This window comes from Chaetura pelagica, unplaced genomic scaffold, assembly GCF_000747805.2.
Source record: "Chaetura pelagica isolate M959 unplaced genomic scaffold, ChaPel_1.0 scaffold114, whole genome shotgun sequence".
NCBI classification, from domain to species: domain Eukaryota; kingdom Metazoa; phylum Chordata; class Aves; order Apodiformes; family Apodidae; genus Chaetura; species Chaetura pelagica.
In genome coordinates, this window is record NW_009952968.1 from 875957 (window position 1) to 899951 (window position 23995).

A 23995-nucleotide genomic window follows, 5' to 3' on the forward strand; every position below is an offset into this window, starting at 1 on the left:
CTCCAAATCCCTGCTGTTTCATAACTTCTGTAGCACTCTATCTGTGTGGCTTCAAGGAATGCAACAGCAAGACATGGGGAAATCTTTTTTGCTACCAGTAGAATTGTCAAATTCCTTTATTTTTTTGCCTGTTCAGTAAAAGAAGCTTTTTACTTTTTCAGTAAAAATTTGTAGTGTGCTGTACACAGGAGCCAGCATTCATTTTGTGTTCATGTGTACTGAACTCTGACAGCTGCTATAAATAGCAGATGGCTTCCTGATCTTTTCTCCTTCTCCGTAGGAACCTGCCTCTCTACTGGATTCATGTAAAGAGTATGGAAGTGGTCATCATATGTGGTATGCTAGATATATACATTTTCGTTTAAATCCTTGTTAGTTTTGGGGTACTAGCAGTGAATGCTGCATTTTTACACCCAGCCTTTAAGGCAGAATGCTTCCTTGCATTGTTCACTGTCTCTGGTTTAACCCCTTCATAAATGAAAATCAATTTCATGCTGTAAGGTTTTTGACTGTTGAATCCTAGAATATAGTTGTTAGTTTCAAAACCAGCAATAGGTGTATAGTAAAGTGCTTGAGCTTGTAAGGGGATGATTATTGGGAATGGGAAATGGATGAGTTAAACATTAGTTTTCACTTCCTGTAGAATTGCGCTCTACCAGCCTTGAAAAAATCAAGGGCTGTGTGCAGTGCAAAGATGGTTGACAAAATCACACTGACTTAACTGTGGTAACAAGAGTAAAACCTCAAAGTTCTGAGAAGCAGCACCATGAATCAATCTTAGGTAGCTATGACTGTTCTTAAACTCAAGCTTGTCCTTATTGTGGCTTATATCTCTCTTGAAGTTTGGATCGTTCAGAGGAAGAGCCCAGTGTGGTGCCTGACCCCTGCGACACCGTCATCTTGCCTTTTAATTGTATGTCATACACTGCCACAAACCAAGATTTTATCCAGTACCTTTCTGCCTTGATAGTGCAGACTGTGCAGAGATCACTCCCCTCCTTTACAGAGAATAAAGGAAGCCCACTGGATGATTCCAGAACCACAGAGAAAGAAGATGGATATTTTGAAATGGGACTTCATGAAGGAGATCAGACTTTTGAGTTCAGCACTACTTCAGATCCTCGATCGTCTGACAACATAGTGGTAGAGAGTGTTGACATAGTCAAAATTCTCTGGAGTTTTTCTATTCACATTCACAAAGGACTCAGGCAGTTTGCTTCCTGTTTGGTTTTGACTGATGATGTGCTTGCTGTGTTTGAGATTCCTCCTCAGGAATTGAAAGAAAATTGCCAGCACATCCCTTCTGCCTTGAAACTAATGGCATGTTTTCCATATACTGATTTAACAGAATTTGGCTTTCTCCTACCAGAAATCTGTTTAACACTGAAGCTGAAAAACAGTGACAACTGCTTGCTTGTTGTTTCAGACTCCCAGAATCTTCAAGACTTTTATTCCTGTTTACACACATGTTGCTCTCAACACTACACATCAGTGTTACCAAGTTGCTCATTGTACTGTGGAAAAGCAAACCTCCAAGAGTTTCTCTGTCAGCTTGTGGAGTTGAACTGCATTTCAACAGAAGATGTTGAAATAAAAGGTTGTTTCCCAACATATCTTGTTTATGGGAATAAAACCAATAATCAGGAAGTCTTGCATCGACCAGAGTCAGCTGGCAAAGCATCAACAAAAAATGTTTTGTGTTCTGCACTTTATTCTTGTGTGTATAAACCTTCTGACCAGGGTCCCTGTGTGGTCCATCCATGTTGGATAATTCTAACACCCCAGCATTTGTATATAGTAAAGGTGGATTTCAGTTTACTGCCAGGTAAAAGGGTGGGCCCAGAAGAGTTGGGAAGTGTATTTAAGCTGAATAGGATTCCCTTGGCATCACTTGTGTTGCATCCAACTCATGGGTCCATCCAGCAGAAGGGTTCGTTTTTGGATGGGCATGTACTGGAGTTGCTTGTTGGATACAAATTTGTTACAGCAGTGTTTGTTCTACCTCATGAGAAATTCCACTTCCTAAGAATCTACAGTCTTCTAAGGACACTCCTGCAGGATGTTAAGACTATTATTATTTTCAAAGCTTCAAGCAAATCAGATGCTGTAAGAAATCACGCTGTGGAGGCCCACAGACATGGTCAATCAGCAAGGTAACAATTCCCATAAAAGGTCTGTTGCACTGTGACCTAGCCAGTGTGTTTGCAGTTGTTGTAATTGCTTCTGGCCTCTAGTATTGATGAAATATATTTTCATTCTGCTAGTCTTTAGTATATATGGGTAGTTTTCCTGGACTGTATTTGTCTACCCTTTTTGTTGTTGCAACATAAAATGGATTTTCCTATGAAAGGAGACTTGCTGTTTCATATGCTTGGAAGCTGAGGTCATGGCAAATGGACAGCTATGCTCAAGAGAAATATTTTGAAGTAAACTATTAAGAATATAAGTTACCTGTTCCTAATTTCTGAATTAAAGAAAGTATTATTGTAGGGGAAGAGCTGTGTATTTCCTTCAATTTTGATTGTCTTCTGGATCTCTTCCAGCTTTTGCAAGCCTCATCTGACACTGTCATCTTTATATCCATCTGAATTTCTTCTGCAGAAGATAACAGAAGATAACCAGATTCCCGTTCACCTTCATGTCTCTGTGTCTCTGCAGTATGTGGCTAGGCTGAAAGGAAATGACCTAGTAGAGTTTTTCCATGGCAACATTGCAGAGGTATTGTGCCTAGCCCATGAGTGTAACAATATGCCTTTTGGTACTAGTATTTAAAAAACTGTATTGATCAAACTACAAGAGTTAATCTCTGCAAAACCTGGAAGCTTTCTAGTCAAAAACTTGTTTGTGTTACTCCATTTTGGGTGCCCTGCTACAGTGATTGGAATCCTGCCAGGCATATTTTGCCTTCAGGGTCCTTGATGCAGGACAGGAGAGTACAGTAGTGCATGTCTCAAATATATGATTACTCCAAGAATGCTCCTGTTTTTTCTTTAAATTTACAAAAGGAAAGAAAATTACTGAAGTGGAATTATTTTGTGATGGTATCTAGCTTGGTCAATAAATGGGTCTGACAACACAACACGTGCATAGCTGTAGGTGCTCCAGAAACATGAGCAGATACACTTAAAATCTGAATAACATTCATAGTCTGTGTGGGGATTGTAACATTTAAAAGCACAAATCTTACTTAAATTCATGATGTAGCTTTTTGAGTGGTAAATCATCATGTTCAGAGTGCAAATGTCAATTGAAAACTTGTTGAGAAACGGAGACTTCTATTCCCATACCTTGCTTCCAAATCTTTTAAGTAAGCACAAGTTAAATTATGCTTCTCTCTTTACACCAGGAGAAGCTAATAGAGTAGGAGACTCATTTGAGGATTTGCAGTAAGCTCATCAAGCTAGAAGCTGAGAAGGTGCCTGGTTGGAAGAGCAGCTGTAGTGGCAAGCTATGCTGCTGTTGTCTCCTAAGGATCTTTGAATATCAACCCCTAAGTAACATCTCAAGGCTCAAGAGACTTGTTATGGCTTGGGGTGCACTGCTTACCTGTTGATCAAAATTTTGTCTGCAGTGTCTCTTCTAGAAAGACTTATGCACTAGGTCATTTTCTTTTTCCTAGTTTTATTCAGAAAACAAGGAATAATTAGACCCCAATTGAAGAATTTCTTTATATCAATGCAAGACGTTTTCAGTAACTACTATTGTGTTCACCTCAAAGCTGCTGCATTTAGCACCTTTGAGGTGAATTTCTGCTCTTTGTAGTGTGTTCAAATGCTTCAGATTTTGAAATTTTTCTGGTAGTCTAAAGCTGCCTCTAAGATGATGAAGCTATTTGAAATACTGAAGTATGCAAGTGATTTATCAAATTAAATTTACATCTTAGGTGGAAAATGAAGAGCTGAGGCATCTCATGTGGTCTTCAGTTCTGTTTTACAAGACTCCCAATGTGGAAGTGATGGCTTGTGTGCTTCTCTCAACAAAAGCTATTTACTTTCTGTTGGATGATTCTTTTGTTCATGCTGATGAGCACCAGTCAGGTAGGATAGCTATTTTGATGCTTTAATGAGGTTATGAACTTAATCCCTATCTGTGTGTTTGTCCTGAGTTTAAGTACCAGTTTTGGTCAATACTCTGATTTGGACCTTCTAGTTGAGGGAGACACTGGCACAGGCCACTACATGCAAAGTACTTGTGTGTGGCTTTTATGTTCAAAAAACAGGGCCCTGAGTCATGGCTGTTTCCCAGACAGACCCTTCCATGTGCTGTTGTGAGAGTGCTTTTCTCAGATGTCATTTCATAGTCCCTAGCATGACCTGGGTAGCTAAAGGCCCTTTCATAACCAAAATGGTTAGTGAAGGGTAATGAAGTTCATGGTGTTCATTCAGTTCATGTGAATAGTTAATGCATCTGCTGCTTTAAATCTGGCATGTGACAGCTATCCAAAGGAACACTTCTAACAAGGACATTTGGCTGTTACTTGTTGCTTGAAAAATCATTAGCCCCTTTTCCCAGCTTCTTAATTTCTTCAAGTCTGATATAGGTATAAGATTTTAATATAAAAATTATGCTTATGGAAAGAAGACTAGTTATTTTTTCTTTTGACTTTTTTCAACAGATTTTTGGAACAAAGAAAACTCAGATTATGAAAACAGTGCTTTCCACCTCTCTTGCTGCTTTGTGCTAAAACTTAATGACCTGCAGTCAGTAAATGTTGGCCTGTTTGACCAATACTTCCGAGTTACTGGTGAGTACATCTTGTGCTTTCAGTTATTCCAGTTCTATTTTGTCTGTTTAGTTTTATCTTAGGTGGGTCACTGTCTATATTTTATTAGTAAGATGAAAGTGTATTACTACTTTTTCTTAAAATAAGTTAAGCTGACATTTCTGGTGCTGTATCAGTAGGCTGATAATACTGTCTTGTCACATCTTGTAATTGAGGTAATTGGGAAGCTTAATATCAATTGATCCCACAAGTGCTTAAAAAACAAACCCTGTACACATCAAAAAGGAAATGAAAAGCCTTTTGTGTTGTTCTGAGGCTTTGGCTTGCAATAAAGAGAGAGTAGGGTAATGTCCCTGTTGCAGATTGTATAGTTGATGGTTGAGGTTTTGGATGGAAAAGGAGGCCTTAAAGTTTATGAAAAGTGATTATGTCAGTATGTAATGGAAAAAACAGGGGTAAAGTTTCTGGGCTGGTACTTTGCCTCAAAGTTCCACCAGTACACATGGGCCATACATTCCTGTGTTCTAAAATGTCTTCTCATTGTGTTGGAACCTCAATGAGGGGGAAAAACAATCTCTGTTGTGGAAATTATTTAATTACCTTGGTTATAACAAATTCACAAAACTGAGGGCATTTTTTTATATAAGATAAATTGTAATAAGGTGATAATGTTGATCTTGTCTAGTAACAGTTGAATAGTTAACTTGTACGTAATTTTAAATCAAGATATTCTTCTGTTTTTGAGGGTTTTGTAAGGATTCTGGTATTTTCCAAGGATTTGAAAGCTTTCTGAATAATAATGTTTTTAGGAGAAATAATCCTTGCAAAACACTTTTGGTGGAAGTTGCATGTTGGTTGAAGACATGAAAATGCCACATAGCAGCTGTGTGAATGGTTTATATTCTGTCTTCTCTCCAGGACACTCTGCAGATCATATAGTTACCTGCCTGACCAGAGACAGTTACAACACTCACACCTTCATACAGCAACTTATGGCAGTTCTGTCATTGCTTGCACGTACACCTTCACCTGAACCAGTAGATAAAGACTTCTACTCTGAATTTGGGAGTAAAAACACAGGTAAATGGTCTTTCTACGTGTCATGAGTTAGGCTTCATACTTGGGGCGTCATCTAAAGTGTACTGATTAAAAACTCTTTTGAGGGAAATTTATATATTGCTTCCCATTGGATACTTAAACCTAACTCTCTGACTTTAATTATTTCTTACATGTGCCTTATCTGAACTTGTTAATTAAGTGTTAGAATTATTAAATATAAACAGTCTTGCATATGAGAAGTTATCGATGGCTTCTTGAGTCCAACAGAAACAGCACCTCCTATACAGTACTATACAGGTTATGTATTACTGCAAGTATCAGCCTAACCTTGCAAGTCAGCAGTGCAGGTACCAATGACAGTTACATTTTTCCTTGCCCTGTCAAATAAATCCTGTCATTCCATGAGAATGTAGTGCAGTGAAAACTGGACTTGTTCAAGGTGTATTTCATTATCAGGTTAAACTTTTTTGCATAGAATTCTAAAGCCAGTTGAAGGCACTAAAGAAAATGGCATTTTCCTGAAGGATGATTGCTGTTGTTACAGTCATAAAGAGAAGCTATGTAAGCCCAGACTGTGCAAGTTTTGATGGGAAGTCATTGACTTTTATTAGACCAATTGATTTTTGTGAACAAAACAGGCATACTTCCTTCAAGCTTTGCTCCATTACTTGCTTTACTGGCAAGTAAGAGTGTAACCTTCTTCCACTCCAGAACATAGCATGGAGCAGAGGAGTGTGCTCAATGACTAGGGATATGAAAGGAATTCATGTAGAATCTTATTTTTTTTTGTTGTTTTAATTTCTATCTTTCTTCTACTTAAAAGAAGCAGGGGTTTTGTGTTCAGTGAGTTCAGAACCAGGGAGTGGGAAGGAAGCAGGGGAGGTGGATAACCTCTGATACGGTAATCCAGCTGCATTTCCTTCTAACTCTTCTGCCAACACCCTGAATTAGTTACATGGTTAGAAATTTGCAGGGAAGTATGTTGGTAATGCAAGAGAGACTCCACTAGAGATCTGTAATCTAAATAAAATGTGTTTCAATAATGTATTTACGTAAAACCATATATGAATAGATGCAAAATTTCAGTTCTTCCACCTGCAGTTGTCAAAGGTTGTTGCTTATCCTAATACATCAAGAAAGTATTGTATAGTACTTAATGGAAGTATATTATGTTTCTTGCAGGAAAAATGGAGAATTACGAACTGATTCATTCTAGCAGAGTAAAATTTATTTATCCAAATGAAGAGGAAATTGGGGACCTTGCTTTTCTAGTGGCAGAGAAGATGGATGGTTTGACTAACCTTCAGTCCCTCAACATCCTTCTGTATGTGTTGGCATTTCAAGTAAATCATGTTGAAGGTTCTGTCCAAAACACTAGTTCGCTTCAACCTAAAACACTTATATTAACCAGCTCTGATTTGTTCCTCTTTGATGAAGATTATATCAGTTACCCACTACCAGAATTTGCTAAGGAACCACCAAAGAGAGATAAGTATCAGCTTACAGATGGACGACGAATCCGGGATTTAGATAGAGTGCTTATGGGATATCAGACATATCCTCAGGCCCTTACATTTGTGTTTGATGATGTTCAGAATCAAGATTTGATGCAGAATTTAACACTGGATCACTTTGGAGAAACTAGTAGTGCCTCAAAGGGGAATGTTAAACAAGAAGGCAGCAGGAGCAGAGAGGTACAGTGGTACATCTTTATCCCAAGTGCAGAAAGCAGGGAGAAATTAATTTCATTGCTTGCAAGACAGTGGGAGATCCTGTGTGGCAGAGAACTGCCTTTGGAGCTCACTGGGTAAATATTGCACAGCTGAGTGGTTTCAGTGTGTATTAAAAGGGAAGCACAGTGTTTAAATAGCACCTGCCCAGTTCTGGATTTTTATAAGGAGCTAACCTGGACTCCCTTGCTCCCTACTGCAGTGAACATTTACTAGGTATATAGAAATATTCTGAACTGTTAACTGGGGACTAAACTTCTTGTAAAGTCTGTTTTTTATGCAGTAGTATATATTGAAAAAAAATCATAAGACATTCTGGGAAACTGTATGGAAAAATTCAGGAGTCAACACTAGATACGCTGTTGTCTAGGGCTGTTAAGGTTTCCACTGTTCTTCTGTATATATCAGACTTGCTGTTCTATACAAATTATAATGTGTAAATAAGGGTAAATGCTTGTGTATGTTCAAGTGCAATGTTCTTTGTACAAGAAGTATTTTGGGTATGCTGCTAATGCTTATTATTTAATGATCTTACAGTTTTACATGTTTTTATTTGAGGCCAAATGTAATTATTTGCTGCCAATCATGAACTTAGCAGTAAGATTTGAGCCACAAGCAGATGACAGATTTTTCATATGAAATAAGTTTCATATGATAGGGCATTCTTTCCTTATTCTAGGATAAAGAATTTCCTGTTAAAGAGCCACTCAGCATCATCTTGAAAGTGGAAATACCCAACATTGGGTATATGAGCATTTTGTCAGCAAATAATGAATTTGTATCTCTAAATACAAAATCTTTCTTTTGCCTATTTTGTCAATACAAATAAAGTGTAATTTGACAGTTTTCTTTTGGCTTTGTCTTTATTCCAGTTTATCTTGTGTTTGCAGGATACCATATGGCAGTTGAGCAACACATACTGTGTTCCTAGAGTGTATTGTGTAGTGTGAAGTGCAGCAAGATGGAAGAAGAAAATAGCTTATTCTCCTATAGCAAGTTTGTACTGGGCCAGAAACAGAGCTGAGTCATGGAAACTGAGGATCTACAGCTTCTAAACACAATTTAAGGATGTATTTCAAGTACCTTTGCTTCTCTGTTAGAAGTTAAGGATTTGCTTTCCAAGCTGTAATTTTTAACTTGAAAGTTAGCATTCACCAAGTTTTAGCCTCCCCCATAACAATAAAATCCCTGCTCACTGTTATGAATACAAATACTGAGACTTTCAAAAAAGATTGTTCTATGTCCACTGGGATTAAGAAGAGAAGGATAGTTTTGATACGTATGTGCCAGCTGATGTTGCTTAAAGTTGATGCTCCTTTAACAAACACAGAAAAACCTAGTGTTGCAGACACCACTGGAGGTCCACCAGGGAAACTCAGAACAGGGCAAACTTCAAACATGTTATTCAGGATCTGGTCCAAACAAGTTTTAAGCTTTCTTCAAAAAAATTGTAAGTCTGCAGTGGCACTGGGATTCTGGTGGAGAGCTTGGCTGGGCTCTTTGGACTCCAGAGTCTGGGAATGTTGCAGTCAGTCCAAGGGTGACAGACACAGGCAGCCAAAGTCAAATTGTTTTGCAGTATGTAGTTGAGGAGTATTACTCGAGGGCTGCTCTTAGTTTAGCAGAGGAAACCTGGCCCCTCTGAAGCTTAGGCTGAACTGAACAATTAGTGTAGGTACTGTAGACTCTTGGGGAAAACTTTTTTTGTACTTTAGAGGTCTTCTATTAATCTGAAATCTCAAGGAAACTTGTGTTTGTTTAAATTTGTCATTACATAGAAAAAACTTCTTAAAAATCTTAGGGATAAAATTTAAAGCTTAGAATTTTATTAGTTCTTTCTGAAGTTAACTCTTGTTAATCACTTATTTGTAATTCTTGTAGGTAAAAGTTAAGACCCTGTGGCAACACCAGTAGTGTGATCTGCAAGCATTTGAGAATTTACTAGATGAACAGGTCACTTACAATATGGTTTATAATTTAAATGGATACAAAAGGAATCTAATTAGTCCTTTGGAACTGCCTGGGATCTGAGCCAACATGAAGAGATTTTTCCCTCATACAGAGGGTTACAGGTACCTTGTTTCTAAGTCAACCCTGCCTCCATCTTATATGTAAGGTCTGTCCTGAGGGATGCTTTATGCTTCACATGGACCTGAGTTATGTTTGTAAAGCCCAGCTGTTGAAGTGTATTTTAATACACTAGCACATATGATAACATCTTGCATTAGAATAAGCAGGGATAATCCCCTGCTTGTTACATAGTTTGAGTAGTTCAGGTCTCTTCAGATTTTGCAGCAAGAACATATCTGTGATTAAACTTGAAGCTCACAGCTGTTTTAAACAGTAACTCTGTCCCTTTGTATCAGAGTATTAATTTAAGAAACATACAATTCCTCCTTGAGATCTTTGTAGACACATTTTAAGATAAACAAAATCTTGAATAGTTCATTATATACATACTGCAGTATTTCTTGATTCTTTCATGAGCTATCTTGTCAATGGTGCAATCAGAATAATTTATTTTCAGGGCATTTTTTCAATAGCTAATCTTTTACACTCCACCAGGTAAAGCATGGGCTGTGCAAAGTAAAGTGTCTTCCCTAATGCTTTAACTTTTCTCCATGTTTACCTGGGGAAAAAGAACCTAATAAAACTCAAAACAAGTTCCTGTCTTCTGCCACCAGGTAGCTGATGCCCTGCTCTTTTGCCTGTGTTAAAACCTGCAAGAGTTACAATGCTTTGTGGGTACAAATTTATGTTCATTTAAGTGCAATGTTAAGCCAAAATTTTATTTACCGTTGTTCCTCAGCACCAGCCTGTTGTCTTTATTGTCTAATTCTTGTGTAATCTTTTGTTTCTAAACATAGGGGTTTATTGAAATGCGTTTTCCTTGAAAATGTGTGATATTTCATCTTGACCTTTATGAATTGGCTGATTGTTTAATTTCAAAGATTTCTTGGAGCTTTCCACAATTGGTTTCCTTAGAAAGTTCTGCAAAATTACACAGTTTTGTAGGTGGTTGTGGTGCGCCAGGCACTTAAGCCTTCATGCTTCAGACCTTGAGGTCTCAGAATTATGAGAACTTCCAGCATCGTTAAAGATGTTGAAAACACTGAGGTAGTGGGATCCCACCTCATCTCTGTGATGTTCTCAGGCAGGCACTTCAGTGCAATTCTTGTCAAAGCGTTTGCTGTAGCTTTAGTCAAGCACATTATAGGCCCTTTCTATCCCTTGTAGGTAATCTTGTAGGTAGATGAAGGATTAGCAGCACCACCATGGGAAAACACGCTGCTTCCTTGGTCATGCTGATGTGAGCAGGTGCTGAGTTCCAGTAGCTCAGTCTGTTCGGACAAAGTTTTACGCAGATATCTAATTCATATTGATTATCTGTGGAGAGTTTGGTGCCTGACTCTCCCAGCACTGCTTAATAGATGGGAAAGGCACAAAAGTAAAACCAAGAGATGGGAACATGGAGCTGACTTTCACTGCAGGAGCATGTGTAAAGGAACTGGGAGTCAATAGCAATAAAAAAGACAGGAGTTGTAGCATTTCTATACTGACATTTGTCCTGCTGCCATTCAAGGTTTTGGACTAGTGGGATCTAAGCAGCCATGATGATTTCTTCCTGAATCACGCAACAACCTTCTGCTCAGGCAGCTCTACCTGTCTACTTGGAATTGCACCATTGCATATATGAGAGAGAAACTGTCCCCTACTTGCTGTGTGATGTTTGATTATTTATTTATTTTTTTGCTTTTATCAGCAAACTTTAAAATTCCTGTTCCTTCCAACTTGCCAAGAGAAAAATTTTTTAAAAAGCAAGCAGGATTGTGATCAAGCCTCTGCACCAACAGCATCAGAGATGTGTTCGCTGAGTGTGGTACAGCAGACCATCTTCCTACACACAAGTACTTCTGGCTTGTGGGCTGTTTAACCATTTGCTAGTGCCTCTTCAGACTCAGCTTTGTAACACATGATTAAGAGCAAAGAGATTTTATTGTTTTTCCCTGGCTTTCCCAGAAGTGTGGAGTGAGAGTCTGCAAGCATTTCTTATTGTGGATGTAATCAAACGGTCAGCTCCTACTGAAGCTGTGTGGTGGACTGAATGGTAAATCTTTCTATTTGTCTCTGTAATTTCTGTAAAGACTTCTTAAACAAAAGAATTCAATAGCAGGAAATTGCTCAAGCCAGCCAGGGCAGCACACACTTCACAGAGTAGGGCTGGTGACCCAGCATTTTAAAGTGCAGTGTGTGGCGTGGGCAGGGAGGCTGGGAGAGTTGAGCTGTATCCTCTGTCTTTACCCAGGTGACTTTCTCCACCCCCTCCATGGAACAGGTTGAGTAGTTTTTGCCAGCAGTTTCTCAACTCTGAATGTTCACAGAAAAAACACCAGGTCTTAGATAAGTTCCTCTAGAGGATCCAAACTTTCATCAATACGTAAAGGAATTTTCACCTTAAAAGCTATCTGTGGATGCCCGTTACTGGCAACTTAAACCCTGTGTCATACAACCAGCTCTTGGAACACCCATCAACAAGCACTCAGCATCCTTCTAGGCTGCCTGTTCTAGCTGTATATACCTAACAGGTAGCATGGAGCAGAGAAGCAGTCTCATTGTTCTGTTTACATGGCTAGTCTGATACTATGACTGTAGGTAAAGAAAGCATCATACAGCTTCCCTACTAACATCCCACTCTATAAGAATGTCTCCACTGTCCGTTTACCACTTGGCCATCCTACCACAGTGGTCTGAGCTATGTTGCCTCTGCCTCACTGCACAGATCTGCAGGGTACCAAATGGTTTTCAGAGCTGCATGGACTGTCTGACCTTGGCAAAGTGGTCATCTTGTTGGGCAGTGATGGTCCCAGGACTGCAGTTGCTCTGCAACAGGACAAGTGGCTGAGTGGTCAGATTGAGTTGTGGGCTGGTACTTCTCACGTGGGTTGCAGTGGATGGTTGTGCCTTATCTGCTTCCTGTTGGTGCGGGATATATAGTAGTGCTTGCTGTTCATCATGCTGGCTGTCTCTGTGGGATGGAGGAAGAGGCAGAGCACAATTAACAGCACTAGTAAGTACAGCAGTTCTTATGTATTAGCACATGTATCTTTGGGGCAAAAAAAATACTACTTATTCATTCTCTCCATTAGTTACGTAAACCCAAAAGTGCCTTCCTATTATGATTCTATGTAGGAGTCTTTATGTACTATTAATGACTTAAAAATGAAAAGATGCCTCCTTGCTTAGTAGGATTTGTTACTAACAGCTGCAGTCCGTAGACTGTTCAGTGCTATGGGTTCTCTTGGTAGCTTAGGGAGATAAACTCCATGTAAAATCTGTCAGTAATAAATTCTTTGTTGTTTATAATGTTCAAAAAGAGAAATTCAATTGCAGACCATACCTCATGCTAGCATGTTTGGGTTTTTTTAATCTCAGTTTGGGGGTTTCCTATTCTGAGCACTGTGGAAGTGCTCCTTGGATTCATTAAGCTGTCAGCAGAGTGTTTGGAAAATTATATATTTTGCCAGTGCTGCCATAGCACCTGAAAAATGTGATGCTTTTCTTGCTGAGAAACTAAAATATTTTAAATCAGTATCAAAGCCTACCCAAAATGATTGATTGATTGATAGGATTGTGCTTACACTATTGCTCTGAAGCGCAGCATGTCACCCACATTACTTGGTTCGTGCCCACTCTGGGATAGGCAGTGGTTGGGTCTCTGTTCTGTTTGAGATGTTGAAGACATACTAACATGGGTGGTAAAAGGAAATTAACTTACTCTTCATGAATTCATGGTATTTAAATTTGGCCCTTGGATTTGCCTTCAGTTAAGCATACAGTTAACATCTTTTCATTCCAATTAGTTGAAAACTAAGGATTTCCTTCCTTCTGTTTTGAACTGATATGTAAGAGGAAATCCGTAGCTGTTCCTGTTTTCAGTAAACCTTTTACTAAGGAGTTCTGCATTTAAAAAAAAGAATAGAAAGAAAGAAAAAGGTGGTATTGATTCAGACGTAATGCTAGAAGTAGAAGATCCACTTCTGAAGTCTTTGCAGCCAAAGAGCACAGTGCAAAAATGCTCTCTCCTTGTTTACTTTTAACCTCTGGTTTGTCTTGGATCTGATTCTTAGTAGGCGGTCTTATCTTACAGAAATTGCAGCCTCTATTGCCTCCCCTTTTGTGGAAAGGGTCCTGCCTGTAACAGCATGAAAATGCATCCTCCTGGGTTGCTCTTTTTCTTCTTAGCAGCATGCTTCACTCCCACAGCTGACTGCCAGGTTCAGAAGGTAAGTCTGTGAGTCTTTGCTTAAATGTTCATTAAACAGTCCTTCATATTCGGACGGTTGTGTGTTATGAATTAGTCCTCCCCAAAACTCCTCTTTTCATTGACGTTTAGTTTGGTGCAGAATAGCATCCATAATTACATTTCAAGACTGTAAGGTATCTTGTCTACTTATTGCGTATGTGTGTAGTCTAAGCTGAGGAACTAAAAATAAGGTTGAAGAGAAGTGCTTGAGTTTTAGATCGGCTTAAATTTGTATTTATGTGCAGCGCTGAAGGCAAAACTAGCAGCATGGAAGGAATATACTTGGCATCTTTGTCTTCCGCTATTTTCAGTTCATGTGATGGGAGCATCCGGCAGGACAGGTCCATAAGTTTCCCAGGAAAATTTTATTTAAAAAAAAAAAATAGAGTTAAAAAATCTCATTTAATTTTTTGAAGTACATTTCCCAGCAGCTCTCCAGTGAGGAGTGTGGAATGCTTTCCATTTTGTTTTGGTTTTGTTGCAGTTTGTTGCTTTTCTTTTAATTCCTTTATCTCTGCTCTTGTGCTTAGCAGCAGCATCTAAAAGAATGTCTGATGTCTGTAGATCTGTTCTCTAGGCTTCATGGTGAGACATCCCATTTTCTGTAGGCTGGAATTCACACTAATTCATACTGTGTTGTCTTCTGCCATCGCCCTTCTTGCATCCTGGTCTTGGAGGAATGAACTGGCATACTAACTCAGAAGCTGGGTGGGGTATTTGGAAATCTTACTCCCTGGAAATCTGAGCTGTAGAAAGATTTTCTTGTTTTGAAGGACAGAGAGGAGCCTTGTGGGGAGTGGACAGAACTGTGGTAAGGAAGATGCATTTGGGTTTGAAAGACTTTCAGATCACTGAAATGTCAGAAATCACTCAATGTCAGAATTTAATTAATAAGCATTCAAATAAGGTAAGAACCTCACAAACCTTTGGGTTTGTAGGTTAATTAAGGTGATTTGTGCACAAATATAGTTTGAAGAAGTGTCTCTAGAGGTGTGGGGTTTTTTGTCTGGAGGCATGGCTTCCAGACAGCTGGGCTCCACTATAGTATTGTGCTCAGAGGCATGGGCAATCTTCAATTGGTGGAAAATTTTGGTCTTTTGACTCTCAGACAATGTGTTGATTTCTGTAATCGCTGAGGTGTCTGGCTTGTCATGAAACAATTAAAGCATCAAGTACCCTCTCACAGAGAACTGAAACCTCTGGAGCAGTTTATTTAATCCAGGAAAATACCTCTCTTTCAGATTTTTTTTCCTCAAAAAGTTTGCTCTTTTTGGAGAAAGAGAAGAAATATTTGAAAGGTTATAATGGGAGGTAAGGAAAAATAAGTGTCTAATGAAGTATTCTCCAATAGCTTAGTATAGCCATTGGATTTAATTGCAGAAGTGCTGTGATTCCACAAGAAGCCTCTGTTGGCTTGCAGGAGCCTTGCAGGGGCCATCAAGAGAGATAAGAGATTTTGTGCTAGTGCTTATTCAGTGATTTTACCTCAGGGGTCTGATTCGATGTCTCAAACGTGACAGGAAATCTGTTGGCCTGATTTGATTTTTGTGTACCTCTTAGTCTGGGCTGGGGAAGATGCAGCAAATTTGAGGAAAATGGAAGTTTTTCTGCTGGGAGGACATCAGTCCCAGGCTGTGCTGGAAGAGGAGTGGAGGAGACAGGTGGGATAAGTGGGGAGTGCTTTGCATCATTGTGCCTCCTGTACTCTGCAGCTGAGATGGTGGAAAACACCCAGGGCGACAGTAGAGCTTGTGTTATGTCTGAGCTTGGCTGTTCATCTTTGTGCAAATGCAAAAGGTTTGTGTGTCCAGGAGCCACTGGTCAGTCCAGCTAAAGTGTAACTGAGAATTTATTGGGAATGTGCATAACTATAATGACTCAAGCATGTGTCTACAGTTTTGTTTTGAAAAGGGCAAATGCCCTGGAAACTTGATGATTCATAAGATAAAGACTGTTACCAGAACTGGCTTCCAGGATTGTTGGAGCCAAATGGTGGTGTCTGAATGTGTTTTTCTTTCTTTCTGGAGCTTTTGCTGTGTAGGATTTGTGTTATGGATTGGGAGGAAAAGACAAAAGGTGAAAATGAGGGGAATGAAAGCAGCCCTTAAAAAAACCTCCCAGCTTGTTCTCTTGAGGTGGAATAAGAGAAATATGAGCACTTGAGGTGTGTCAGAGTGAAAGGAAGAGAGGGAACACTGCAGCATCCAGAAGCTCAGATGTGTCTCAGCTAAGCACAGAGGGCAGCAGCTGCTCATGCACATGCATGTTAGAGTGTGACACAGTCCAGGCTCCTAATATCATCTGATCAGAAGAGTGACTATTTTCACCTCCTTTCTCTGTTGTAGCTACTGTGCACCTCTCTGACTCTTGACCCACCAGGCAGCATTGCTGAATCACAGGAGCAGCCACTGCTTCCTCTCCAGCATCTGCAAACTTAGGAGCACTTATCACAGATGAGCCCAAGGGAGCACTGCGCAATTATTTTCCATGAGATTGTGCCCCAGCAGCTGCCTGACTCAAACTCCTCTCTATCTTTCATCCTCCCCAATATTTCACTATCCAAACTGTTGCATTGATGTCCCTTAATTCTCTTCTGCTTTCCTAAGAGGTAAAACAGTCCAGAAAATGACTGCTTCATCAGTTCTGTCACTTAAATAGGAAGGGAAATATTTTTTTAACATTATTTTCCACACAGCTGTTTTCTTCCTCTTTCCTCCTACTTGTTGCTGCTGACACAAGCATATTTCCTTACAAAAAGGGGAAGATCTTACTGGAAAGCTGCCTAAAACTCATGAAGTGTCCCAGGAAGGTAGGGTAGGGGGGATTCCGCAATAACTGTCTTAGAGGGCTACAGGCAATTAAAGATGCCAACAGGAAGGAGTGACAGCCCTTCTCCCAGTGTCCATTTCCACTTAGAAATGGAGCCACATTGTTGAAGGATAAAATTGCTAAAGCTGGTGCTCACAGGACATGGATAGGTGGGTTTAGTGGATCTCAGATTGGTTTTGAGCTATTTGTAATGCAAGGAAGGGAGTTCTTCACATAGCAGTTTCCTTGGGGATTCTTCCACCAAAGGAAGTGGAGGTTACTGTACAGTAAGGAAAGCCCCAGATGCACAACTAGAAATTACTATCTGCACGATGGGCCACCACACTCACAGGAATCACATTCTTCATTGGGTGTTGATGAATGCAGAGGATGGACCCACGAAGATGAGAAAAAGTTCAATTGCTCCAGGCAGAGGGACCATGTGTGTGATTCAGAAAACCATTCCAGGGAGATGTCCCTGTGGACTTGGGACTTGAGGATTATCTCTCAGGGGGTTTTCCTGACAGGGTCTGTTTGCTATCATCTGTGAGGTCCTGCCTGAGCTCTTGATAACTGATAGGAAGTCATGGGCTTCCTGCCTTGCCTTGAGGCAAATGTATGCACTTAAGCTTAAGCTCTGAGGAAGCAAAGCTCAGATTGCTGATGGGAATCAAGAACAGAGAGTTCTGGGCACAGAAGAGCTGCTAATGGTCAAAGCATCAGGGGCCATCCAAGTAGTCAGAGAGGTGCAGAGCACCTTTCTTTTAACTTACCTTCCCTGACCCCTGCACCAGGAGCAGCTCCTGGGCTCTGGGGAGCAGACTGAACTAACACATTGAGGATGTTCTACCCATGAAACAGCAACGAAGCCACCAGTGACCTGCACCATATCAGTGGCATGGAAAACAGAAATGCTGTGTTGCATTTTAATTCAGTGTCTTCTGGCAAGGGTGATTAATCTAGGGCTTGTCCTCACATACCAGTACTACATGTTTGCAAAAGATCAGCTTCAATTAACAGTGCACAGTTATGATTATTTTATAAATTGTTAGAATTTTTGCTGTGAGGTGGAGGGGAAAGATAAGATAGCTGTGATATGCCCTGGTGCCTTCTAGCTGAGATCCAAGCAGAGGGGCATGATGTGATGGTTTAGCCCAGATGGGTGTGTGGTGTACCTCCCAACAGCTGCACTGGTCATTGCCCTCCCCAGTGGTATCTAAAGAATGGTGCAATGTTGATAAAGAAATATCTTTGGTTGGCAATATGAGTGGCTGGGGTAACAATTTAATGCTGGGCTTATTTCCATTCTTTTTTTTTTCCTTTTAAGTTAAAATCCATGCGGTGCAATATCAAGACAATGTTTACCTTGAATACAGAGTGTGCTGCTTGTGCTGTAGCACCTAAAATACTGTGTCCAAGAGGCTGGTTGAAGACCACCCAAGGATTAGGAGTAAGGGGCTGCAGGTAAGGCCTGTTTCCTAACCCTGTTAAGGTTTTGGTGCAGCTCTGCACCAAGGAGTAGTGTCCCTGCCTTCATGAGAGCGTGTGTGTTTTCTGAGCTCTATAGATACAAGAACTTTTGTTTTCAGATGCATAAAAATGGATTTATGGCCCCTATTATTGTTGCCTTTGTCTCCTTTCAAATCCCATGGACTGGATATAAGGTTCTATATACACAGAACTGACGTGATAATTACCTTTAACTTGCCCTAAACAGCATGAGTTTGCTAGTCCTGCTGTAGCAACCTAACCGAGGTCTGTTTAGCAGAGAATTGTTTTTCAGGCCCAGAATTCCACAGTGGGTTATTTAAAAAAATAATAGAAGGATAGTTCCCCTAGTATATCCTCCCAGCTTCCAGCAATAATCCTCTGAACTTTTTACCTTCCTACTTTGCTTTATGACAATTGCTTCTTCGTCTGTTCCTTGCTCTTATTCTGTTGAGCTTGGCTCTAATAAGAAAAGGGTGATGGAAAATTGAACTTACCAGGAAGCTCTTTAAAAATCAAACACTATAGATTATTGTTGGTGTATCTATTCAGTAGTGAATGTTAACAGTTAATGTATAGCTCCATTGTCTACTGTTTTCTGTGTTTCACTATTCTGTCGAAATACTTTAAAAATAGCTGTAGCAGTTTTGCAGTTTGTAGCAGTTTTTTGCACAGACACATACAGAACTCTGAAGCAAAAGCAGCAGTGCTATTGAGACAATTTCCAAGTTCCTTTTGGGAAGGATGTTGTGCCAAAAATAAAATGAAGTGTAAGAATAATGTGAGTGTATGCAGCTTTTCTGAGTCTTATCTGCTCCTGTGATGGTTATTGCACAAATCCAAGAATAGTTCTGTGCTGCATACGTGTGGAACAAGAGACCTTGCCATCAAAGGTTTACCCTGTGTGCAGAGGGGTTGGAGGAAGCTTTGAAAACAAGATACATCTTTTGGTAATTTAAAGGGTTTGTCCAAGATTGCATAGAGAATCTTTGAATAACACAGCTATTCAATCCAAATTTCCAGCATCTCAATCTGGAATCTTTAGTATCAGACAGGAAGGAACAAGTACTGCAAGGAGACTTTGTTCTTCAAGGCTACTTTAGGTGTGAATCTGAATGCTGAGTCACTCTGGGGTTCCTAACTTTGTTCCTATGCTGTCTAACCCTCCAGCATCCAAGATTTCTGTCCTGATACCCTCAGACTTCCCAAGGTCCTGTCTCATATCCAACCCCTGCCAGATTTCTAGTAACCAAACTGAGACTCAAATCGATGGGTGTCCTTAGAGAATACCTAGCCCGAGTGCAAACCCTTCTGTGCTTGTATGGTGAAGGAAACCAGTCCTTCCTTCCCCTGAGAGTTCCGTGCACTGCAATGTGATTGCTTAGAAACCCTCCAACAGGTGCCTGGTGTGTTTGTGTTGTAATCATCAATCTTGGGTTGTTCTTTTTGAGATACACTGTCAAGTTAGGGGAGAATTCCCTTTCCCAGCCAGGGTGCCATCACATCTGTAAGAAGGAAATTGAGGAGAAGAAGTGCTGTCCAGGATTCTGGGGTACAGAGTGCTATGGTAAGTTTTTTGTCTTCCTGTGACACTCTTTAGGTGTTGAATAAGTCAAACTGATTTAATAGGAGGCATTAAATATGCATTGTGGTTATTAATTGTAATTATTCTTCAAATACTCACAAGGTCTCAGTTATCTGTCTGGGAGGTTCACAAATATAATGGGGAAGGAATATCTGCTTCAGATGATCTGAATCCTCTTACATTTAACACATAACATAACCTCCTTTGATGGAACTTCCTTTTGTCTCTTCTATAAAAACAAGCTTTTGGAAAGGCATGTTTTTGTTCCTCTTTAAGAAAGTTTCCAAAGGAAGAGGAAGATACTTCTTTCTGATGTCCTTCTGGTCTGCAGTGCATGTGCCACGTGTGCTCCTGCATAGTCTGGAGTTAGTCAGCCATTCAACCACAGAAAATACTTAGCAATTCCAACACAAGGTGAAAATAACCCTCCCAAAGCTCCTACTCAGGTTGATGCCAAGTAATGGGAGTTTGTTTTGGTTTGTCTTAAAAATCCTAAAGCAAGACCTGCTAAGCTGAACTCTTCTCATATGATTGACTGATTGCTGGAATATGGAAAGACATGTTCCAGTTCTGCAGGAAATATGAGGTCATTTGAGAGCTCGAGCCTGTTCTCACACAGAAGTGGCTTGAATAAGCAAATTTGCTTCATAAGAGGAATCACACATCTAAAACTTTCAGAAGTAGGCCCCAGAAATTGGAGGTACCCAGCTCCAAAGATGTATGGACAGTGTTTGTCTAAGCACATTCCCAGCTCTTCATGAAGTCAGGGAAAGCTGCAAGTGCTAAATACCTTTGCAAAGCAGGCTCCCACCTCTCCTGAGCTTCAGAACTGTCCTCAGATATTTGATACTGCCTTCTGCTGATGCTGGCAGCAGTGGCTCAACCTCAAAACATGTTTCAGTGCCATTGCTGAAATTTAGTTATGGCCCATTGAGACTTTTCCTTAGACTTTTAATAAAAGGCTTCTCTTAGCCAGAAGCTGAAGTGCTCCTTGGTGCCACTCCTGGCCAGATTCACCAGCTCTGTGCCAGCGTTAGGTGTATTGGATAAGCAGACAGGGACTTTGCTAGTGAAGAGGCCATTGCTTTTGCACAACTGCAATGCGTGGGGTAAGAGGAGTTGGAAAGTGGGATGTAGTGCTGGTTGTTCTATCTAATCTTGTCTGGCCTGCCTCTTGTCTGCTAGAGTGTCCAGGTGGCTCTCAAAATCCCTGCAATGGCCATGGGACATGCTTGGATGGTATGCAGCAAAATGGGACCTGCATCTGCAAGGTCAGTGCATGCTTTATTCTGAGGGTGGTGTGCTTTTGTCAGAGGGGGTTGTGTAATGTCTGTGAAGATGCCTTGGAGAAATACTGATCTTCTGCCTGTAAGGTCTTTAGCAGCTTCCTTCATTCCAGCATCAGTGTCTGTGTTTCTCCAGGAGGATTGGTGGGGTTGGCAATAGCCCTGAGACACTGTTGGTGAGGGTATGGAGCTGTGAAGGATCTTTAGGGAAAAGTAAAGAAAGAATTGCATGGATTTAACCCTCTGATCAGTTGAAATAATCAGTATCCACAAGAAGTCCTGCGGTACTTGGCTCTTAATGAGCTGCTCTTTTTCCAGACTTGAATGGCATACTTCCCAAATAAATTGTTTCTGCACAATGACAAGCAGATCCTCCCTCTCTCAAGTAAAGGAAGAGAGACCAAAAAGAGAATTTAGGGCAGATGCTTTTTTTTTTTTTTAACAGCTCCAGACTTAGTGCAACAAAAGCATAAACAATTCCTGCACATTGGAACTGCGTGGAGCAGTGCTCCTAAAAATGTTAACTTAATGGATCCAGTACCAGACTAGCTGTATAATGTGTGTTTTTACAGCATCCTCAATAGCATTGTGAAGGGATAACCCAAAATCCTACCCCTTGGGCCCTTCTTTGAGAAAGCTGCTTTTGGATTTCACACAGACACCTTCTTATCAATTAAAATATGCACTAAAGTTCCCTAAGCCCTGTGAAATCAATTTCAAAAGTCCCATTGGCATGAGTAAATTTCATATTGCTTTTTCAGAAGCCAGCTGGTACATTCATGCTTGTTTGTGATCAGGACATTGTTTCCTCAATGCCTACCAGAGTTTTGCTGGTGTTTTGCATGTGCTCTGTGTGTTGATTTACTCTGTGATCTTCTCCGCTGTGTAGGCTGGTTGATACCACCAGAGCACTGAACAGATCAGTTTCCTTCACTGTATTGCTTCAACTGTCAAAGAAAACCAGAAATGGGTAGAGATTTTGAATTATAACAATGTGTGGAACAATACAATGATAGAGAAAAATAACATCTGGGGCATTTTGGGGATCTTCTAGGAGCAATACAGTGGTTTTGCCTGCCAAGACTGTCTAAATGAAAATCGTTTTGGCCCGGACTGCCAGTCAGGTAAGTATGAGCAATTCAGGTGAAGCTTCTAAAAAATAGCTGAGAGTAAGTAAAAGAGGAAGGGGAGGTTGAGCGAATAAGGGTTTTGGAGAGGAGGAAGGGATGGCAACTGGCAGTTTTTAATAGCAGGTGTCTTGACATTCTGTCTTTGTGCCCCTCTCATCTGTCCCATTAGGCAAATTACTCTGTCTTGCACTCAAAACAGTCCATTTTTCCTACTGTAAATCTCTCCCTCCCCTTACCAGAGCCATCCCAGTTTCTGCTCTCTTTTTAGCCAAGCTGTTAACCCACATCCCACATCCACACTCACTTTCCAACTGTTTTCCAGACTCTTGTAACTGCCCCACTTGTCTCCCACCTTCTTCCTTGTTGCCCTCACACAAAATTAATACAAACAGTGCTGCTTCTCCTGCATGGCATTTTTGGAAGTGATTTATGATCAGTGCAGCCTGCCTGCTAAAGCAGCTCCCGTTTCCCTCATCCTCCCACACAGGGGAGATAGGTGAGATCTTGGTGGTTGTGCTCACACAGAACCAATGCTGGGGTCACAGATGTGGTAGGCTCCCAGAACACTGCCTCCTTCCACACTGGCTGCAGGAGACTTAAAGGCATGGGAAGCTAGAACATGTGCCTAAAAACCTGGTCTAGATCATGCATTCAAGGCTGCTCTCACAGGGCAGTACTTTGTCTCTGTGAATCCAGGACACAGTTTGCCCTCTGCAAGCTCTGACTTGCATGGCCTTATTTTTCAAAGCAGCTACATTTGTTGTGGGTTCCTGGTGGGAAATTGGGGTCCAAGCCCCAGGGCAGTTGGCCAGTGTATGCCCGGAGGCCTATGCACTGCCTTGGGGCAGAGGGACAGGTTGGCCTGGACTTTCCTTGCAGAGTGTGACTGTGTGCACGGGGAATGCAACAGCGGCGTCACGGGGGATGGAAGCTGCACGTGCTATGGAGGCTACACTGGCCCCAGGTGTGACCAAGGTAAATACACTGGGAGCTGTGGAGGGGCTGTTAAAGCTAAAGCATGATATGGGCTTGGATGTATCTGTCCCAAAGGAGCTGGGGGGTAATGAATAGCTTGGGAATATGTAGAGGGAAGATGATCTTGAGCTCTGGAGATCTAGACAGAGTGGAAAAGCTGGGGTCTGCTCTGTAGTCTGTGACAGAGCCTGAGATGTGCCATTTCTTTGTACCTCTGTTCTCTTTCTGGAAACCAGAAAGACCTTTTTTCTCCCTAAGCCTTAGGGACCTGACTACGTAGATTTCCAGTGATTTAGAACTGTCTGCACTGCTTATATCCCCTGACTTTTATCCCCAGCTTGGGGCCTCTGGAAACCACATTTACCTTCATTTTCAGATGTGTCTTAAAATGTAAGTTGTATCTTCTATCAGTGCCTTGCATGCTCTCTTTGCTGTGTGATTCCAGAGCTTCCCCTTTGCAAAGGCATGACATGCGAGGCCAACAGTGAATGTGTGGTGAGAGATGGGAGAGCAATATGTGACTGCAAGCTGGGCTACAGAAAAAGTGGAAGCACTTGCCAAGGTGAGAAACTTCTCTGTGACACTAAATGGTTGCCTACTTGGAAAAATGTTATTGCACTGGTATCTCTCACTGTAGAGGCTTATGCACCTGTTTTTTAGGAATCCCTTTGAGATTAAGGGCTAAGGTTTTGGCTCGCCTCTCACTTGGTCCTGAAAGCAAGAAATAATTAAAGTTGCAGGTTCCATCCAGCAGTTTTAAGTATGTACTGAATAACTGTGACAGTGGGATATTGGTGAGTCTGTACCAGTTTAAATAATAAGGCATGTAGCTGAAGGGTTTCTTCACTGATTTCAGATTTGCCTGTTACTTAGTTTTGTTAAAAGAAAGTCAATAAAATACATCCAA

At 40.8% G+C, this 23995-nt stretch overlaps 2 protein-coding genes across 2 annotated transcripts in view; both read left to right on the forward strand.

The window, feature by feature from the left end:
• The window catches only part of NISCH (nischarin), a 24100-nt gene extending 15742 nt beyond the window's left edge, over positions 1 to 8358 (forward strand). Inside the window, exons 14-20 of the mRNA XM_009995840.1 lie at positions 281 to 336; positions 843 to 2153; positions 2544 to 2718; positions 3884 to 4037; positions 4616 to 4744; positions 5642 to 5803; positions 6965 to 8358. Coding sequence (XP_009994142.1) covers positions 281 to 336; positions 843 to 2153; positions 2544 to 2718; positions 3884 to 4037; positions 4616 to 4744; positions 5642 to 5803; positions 6965 to 7593 — 2616 coding nt within the window. The 3' untranslated portion in view covers positions 7594 to 8358. The remainder of the gene's footprint in view (positions 1 to 280; positions 337 to 842; positions 2154 to 2543; positions 2719 to 3883; positions 4038 to 4615; positions 4745 to 5641; positions 5804 to 6964) is intronic.
• Positions 8359 to 15120: 6762 nt separating this feature from the next.
• STAB1 (stabilin 1) overlaps positions 15121 to 23995 on the forward strand; it is a 53478-nt gene continuing 44603 nt past the window's right edge. Inside the window, exons 1-8 of the mRNA XM_009995841.1 lie at positions 15121 to 15127; positions 15377 to 15477; positions 17952 to 18088; positions 19564 to 19679; positions 20883 to 20968; positions 22038 to 22107; positions 22993 to 23088; positions 23534 to 23650. Of these exons, the coding sequence (XP_009994143.1) occupies positions 15121 to 15127; positions 15377 to 15477; positions 17952 to 18088; positions 19564 to 19679; positions 20883 to 20968; positions 22038 to 22107; positions 22993 to 23088; positions 23534 to 23650 (730 nt within the window). The remainder of the gene's footprint in view (positions 15128 to 15376; positions 15478 to 17951; positions 18089 to 19563; positions 19680 to 20882; positions 20969 to 22037; positions 22108 to 22992; positions 23089 to 23533; positions 23651 to 23995) is intronic.